At 42.4% G+C, this 5,784-nt stretch overlaps 1 protein-coding gene across 1 annotated transcript; it reads left to right on the top strand.

Moving 5' to 3' along the window:
- The first annotated feature begins 279 nt into the window (after positions 1-279).
- On the top strand, positions 280-5,572 carry LOC102206363 (alpha-tectorin-like). Its single transcript, XM_005752575.1, has 15 exons — positions 280-325; positions 561-649; positions 1,165-1,386; positions 2,178-2,262; positions 2,377-2,506; positions 2,670-2,913; positions 3,233-3,389; positions 3,517-3,604; positions 3,714-3,776; positions 3,935-4,134; positions 4,244-4,375; positions 4,469-4,656; positions 4,817-4,968; positions 5,051-5,311; positions 5,383-5,572. Exons 1-15 carry the CDS (start codon positions 280-282, stop codon positions 5,570-5,572), a joined length of 2,247 nt encoding a protein of 748 aa, XP_005752632.1.
- The last annotated feature ends 212 nt before the right edge of the window (positions 5,573-5,784 follow it).

Here is a 5,784-nt window from a genome sequence, read left to right as displayed (position 1 = left end):
ATTGTATCTCTTGTACTTTATCAACACAGTATCTAAAAACTTTGCACCGTAGTGGTTAAAATCTCATTCTAATAAGAGTTAAAAGCGCATTCGGTTATTAGGTTTATAGGATTATTGAATTATGGTTAACGGTTGGTAGAATTTTTTTTTAAACATTATCTGCCAATTACATCTGCTACCCTTCTCCAAATATGTGCCCCTACCTGGCCCCCCCAACAAAAATTTTCTAGACACGCCACTGCTTTCAGGTCTCTGTGAGCTGATTGTCTCCCCTCCAACATGCTCCACCCTCTGCTCTTCCTGTCTACTCTCATTGCACTTGCATGTAAGCATCGGCACAGCAGCCTAGAAGACCTGAATAGAAAGAGCATAATTAAATCTGAACAGTATAAGAATGAAAAAGCAGAAAGTGTTCATGGGCAGATATTTCTGCCATCTTCGTAAGAACTGCTAAATGATGACATCATGGTAGAAGTGTCGACCTTTCATGAAGTCGACACTTGAACGTACAGTACTTCCTGTTAAGGTATAGCTAACACCCGTCCTCTGTATGTTTTCAGGTGCTCAGCAGATAATTACACCGTCCTCAGTGTTGAACATCAGCTCATGTCCCATCACGTATTATGGAAAGAAGTATGAACAAATCTATGTGAGTAGAAACGTGATGTTTCAGAAGACCATTGTTATTTATTGATGAACTAAAGCAATCCTTGAATTATGTGTAACATTTTCAATTACAGCTCAGTAATAAAAATGGAAATAGTGGAGTAATATGGTGGGAATAAATATGTAAATAGCAAGTCATTTAATTACCATTATCATCAGTGATAATGCCCATGTAATTATCCTGTATCAACAGTGGTTGTAAACGAGTTGTAACACTTGTGTAACTGTGTAATAAGAGGCAAGAATGTGGCAGTAATGTGGAAAGAAACACACACCTATGAGGCAAAACAGTTACTAATTATAGAGTAATTTTTGTAACACTGTAATAACATTGTGGTAATATAACGATACCATCTCTGCATTCAAGTTTTTATATATTGATTTGTGGTAGTAACCTCATAATAACAAGTTAATATTGAATGATGTTTTTAATATATAAGGAAACCATTAGCATATAAAGTAAAGTTTGTTCTTGATGTTTGTCTCGGACTTCCCCAGGTGAACAGCACGACTGAAAACTTTGCGCTCTGCTTTGATGGTTTCTTCAAAACTCAAACTGGAGGAGATTGTCTTGTGGGGCCTGCAGCCAGGTATGTTACCTTACACATAAATTCAAAAAATTCAAAATTGGAATCACAAGTCCACCAAGAAGTGCCATCAATTAAGGCCAGTTTGAAATGCAACTTGGAATTCTTCATGGAATACACCAAGGCGACAAGTGTAAGTGTTGTTGATTGACATGAGAAGTCAAACTTGACTTTTAGAGTCCACAGCTTACAATTAACTGCTAAAACAATAAAATCAAGCATCCTGATTGTGTCTGGATCTTTGTTCACCCTTTACAGGCCAATTTGTATCTGTTAACTTTTGGGAAACAAGCAGCTCTATTTGTGTTCACAGATGTGACAACTAATGTGGTGAGTATGACTTTGTATGTAAACACTTGTGTGTGTACTTTAATATGAGAGAACCATTTTATGCACCAAATAATTTGGTAGATACTTTTCACTCTTGGGCTGAAAGGCACATATAGTTCACAAATCTCACAGCACATGAAAATGAAAAACACTAAATGGAGACTGGGCGCCATAACCAGCCACAGCTGGCTGCTTTGCATTCCCATACCACTGTTTGTGGTATTAGTGTTTTTACCCCTAAATCACTCTTCTGCATTAAGTGTAGGGTGTAAGTCTGCTGTTTACCTCAGCTCTCAATGCGTTCACATTTACTTACTCTTTATGAGTAAGTAAACTTTGTAAAGTTTGTGAAAGGAGTGCAATATGAGTTGATGAGTCAGTGAAGCTAATTTCTGTCTGATGACAGTATATTAGAAAATAGTTTATAAGGTGTACTACGTATCTGGCTGGCCACTAATCAACGTACATCTGGAAGTACAACATTCTTCTTTTCTATTAGATGACCTACAGATTACTTACTGCACCTTTAATATGTCTGAAATGATTTGCCTCAACTCTGAGATCATGATATGAGTTTTGTGCGGTTCTGCTTAGGACTTGGAAGTTTACATCGGTGGTATCAAAGTGACTACAGTGTACAAGAATACAATACAAGATATCAGTGGATGCAGACACTCAGGTTGGTGAATCTCAGGCTCATTACTTTGACTCTGGGATGTTACAGGGAGTGCTGTGCCTTTCTGCTTGCTCTTGTTGGTTTTTAAACTAAAGTAAACCGTCCATCACTTCTCAGGTATTGCATATGAACCTGACACTGTGGTGAGCGCTGATCCAGAAACCTGCTCCAAACTCACCTGCTCTGAAACTGCAGTCCTTGAAACCATTGGCTGTGGTCCACTGGAGCGTTGTCAAGGAAACAACACGTGAATATAACCCCATTTATATTTAAAAGAAAGATCTGATGCGTTAAGGGATATTTTTTTTAATGTAATGTAATAAAATTTTTTTATTTAGTGTATTTGGTCTCTTCCTCATCAGCGGCTTATGAGGTTAGTGGTTGATTGTTTTCTTCTTTGCTTCCATCAGCTGTGTAGTGGACACCACCTGTAATGTGACTGGCCCAACTGTCATCAACGTCCACGGCCAACTCAACTTCATCAAGGATCGGTGTGCTTACTCTCTGGTTTCTATTCCGTCAATCCCAAACCTGTACCTCGTGGCAAATTTCAGAGGCCGCCGTCGTGAAGATGTGAGCTTTTTGGACAGCGTGATACTGCGTCTAGATGGGCCAGGTGTTCATATTCACCTGGAACAAGGCGGGAGAGTTTGGGTAAGCTGCCTCAGGCAAGCTAAGGGTACATCTTTAACCATATTGCCATGTACATTGTTGCAGCCATTCCCCGATTCTCAATGGTGCTCATGGCAATTAATTAATGGTCATAACAATTCGATCGATTGTTGGTCAGTGGTGCAAGTTTAGGTTATGCAAAGAAACTGCTGTGTCTCCTCGCATCGTTCTTCTCAGGGCTGTTAGAAGCAGTTCTTTCAGAGCTGCTGGACTCAGTGGTTGTTGCTGTGAAATCAGCCTGTTTGTGTGTTTGACATGTTTCACTCAGTGTTTCCTCCACTTTGTCTCTGCTGTGATGCAGCTGGACGACTCCATGTTGACCCTTGAAAGTTTGCCTCAGCTGGTTCACGGTGTGCAGCTCTCTAAGGACCAAACTGGAGTCACTGCCAAGCTGTCGCTCTCCAACCTCAACATTTCTGTCTTCTTTGACAGCTACACCACACAGATCCTCTTAGAAGGTACAGAAGATAAAGTTTAATTCTTGTAACATAAACTGTAAACTGTGCTGTTATTTATTGAGCTGTTGTGTTTGTCCAGTTTGAATATTGATGCTGATCTGACTCATTCTGTCCTGATCCTGTGCAGGACCTGCTGGTTCATCTGTGGAGGGTCTGTGTGGAAACTCCAGCAGCTCTCTGAGTGACCTGAGGCTCTCTGAGTACAGCTCCACCAGGTAAGACCTCATCACAAGCTCAGAGTCCCTCTGACTGCTGCTGCTGCTGATGTTGCAGATATTCTGTTTGTATGAATGAGCCTGAACTTTGTTGTTTGTCGCCCCCTAGCTGTGAGATGCAGTACAGTGAGCCTGCTGACAGCACGATCAACTGCACCAGTGTGACTGAACGGTGAGCAGACTGATCCACACGGCAGGAAACATGTGTGTTGTACCTTGATCTCTGTTCTAAATTATCACATGTGACTGCAGCATAGATGGAAGATAAACACAACTGATGACAGATTATTATTTTATTGTCTTCAACTTCTTCTTCTGTCTGTGGTACAGCTGTAATCTCCTGAAGGAGGCGCCCTTCTCCTCCTGTAACACTGACATTGACCCAGATCCCTACATAACCGCCTGCACCGACACTTTGTGTAAATATCCTGCAGTGGACGGACTCAACTGTCAGTTCCTGAAGGCCTACACCAGAGCCTGCAGTCTACACAACCACACTCTGGATGGCTGGACATCAAAGACCGGCTGCTGTAAGACCTTAATAAGACATTAATAAGCTCTCCTTTGTTAAAGACCTGAACTGTGGATTTTTAGAGCTCCCATGTTTTCAGGATAATACATCAGTGTGTTCCTCTGTAGCCTCTGAGGCCTTCTGTCAGGACAGGACCTGCAGCGATCACGAGTTCTGTGGTGAGAAGACGGTCGGTGGTGACACTCGCTGCTTCTGTCGGGCCATTTTTGCCTCCAAGTACCAAGCAAACAACTCTTTGGGTACGACAGCTGTGACATCACCATGACAACAGGGCTGAATAATGGAGGAAAACTTCTAACTGTGATTTTTCTGACTGATATTGTGACGTTCAGGTGATGCAACGGTCTGCATGCAGGACTCTGCTTCAGTCACTCTGGTCGGTTGTCTCCTGGAGGACAAAGACATCAATTACTCTGCTTTACAGCTCAACGACCCGACCTGCAGGGGTCAGGTGGACGAGCTCACCCACATGGTGACCTTCAGCTTCAACAGCAGCAAGAGATGTGGGACGGTGGTCACGGTGGGTTTCATCTCCTGCTGTTTAAGCTTTGATCTCTGTGAATTCTAAAATTTTTGGTCATCTGAAGTTTATACCAGTCGGTCAACATCTTAAAGAGTATCAGATGTTAAAGATGAAACAATGAAGAATTTGCCCAGTATCTGATTATGTGACCCTGCAGACCAACAACATCTACGTCATCTATAAGAACACCATCAGGAGCCAGAATTACTCTTCTGACGTCATCACTCGCAACGACCAAGTCCAGATCGACTTCTCCTGTGTTCACAGTCAGCCGAACATCAACACTGCAACCTTCAGAATCAGAGACTGGTTTGTAGTGGCTGCTAGGTATTGTTTGAATATTTGTTAAAATGTGGGCATTGTTAATAGTGCAAATGTGTGCATTCTGCAGCTCCGTTGCACAGAAGATCTCATGTGGAGCTTGGAATTACACTCTGATTATCAAGGCCTACACCGACGCTGGGCGGACACAAGTTGTGCAGCTGAACAGTGAAGTGAGACTGAACCAGAGGATCTGGGTAGAGCTGGAGACTAATGGGCTGGATGGAAGCATGGTCACTGTGGTGAGCGACTCCTGCTGGGCAACCAACCAGGCATCACCTACCAGCAGTCCAAGACATGATCTGATCATTAACGGTGAGAGATACTCAGAGTCACTCATAAGTTCACTTTGATCACCTTTATCAGCTCCTCAATAACGTGTATTTTCGTGGTTATGAAAAGCTGTGCGAACCCCGCTGACCTGACAGTGGCAGTGGAGGAAAACGGACTGGGAACCTCCACCTTGTTTTTGTTCAACATGTTCCGGTTCACTGGGGGTTCTGGTGAAGTCTACCTGCACTGTAAACTCCACCTGTGTCCCAAAGAGGAGACCAGCTGCATACCGGTAGGCCTCGCTGTCAAACACTCATAGCAAGCTTTACCTATTCATCCCACCTGTTACAGGAGGGCTTGATTTTTTATGCACAAACCTAACCATCTATTCATTGTTCCAAAGCACACCATTAACATATATGGTCATATATAATCATTTTGGTGCTTTAAGTAAAGCAGGTGCATGTGTTACGTTCTAACTAAACACCTGTTTATTACTAGATTATATTGTTCTGTACATTTTTATCCTCA

Source organism: Pundamilia nyererei, unplaced genomic scaffold, assembly GCF_000239375.1.
Source record: "Pundamilia nyererei isolate P.nyererei 1_Seehausen unplaced genomic scaffold, PunNye1.0 scaffold00366, whole genome shotgun sequence".
Taxonomy (NCBI): Eukaryota; Metazoa; Chordata; class Actinopteri; order Cichliformes; family Cichlidae; genus Pundamilia; species Pundamilia nyererei.
This window is presented reverse-complemented; position numbering and strand designations above follow the sequence as displayed.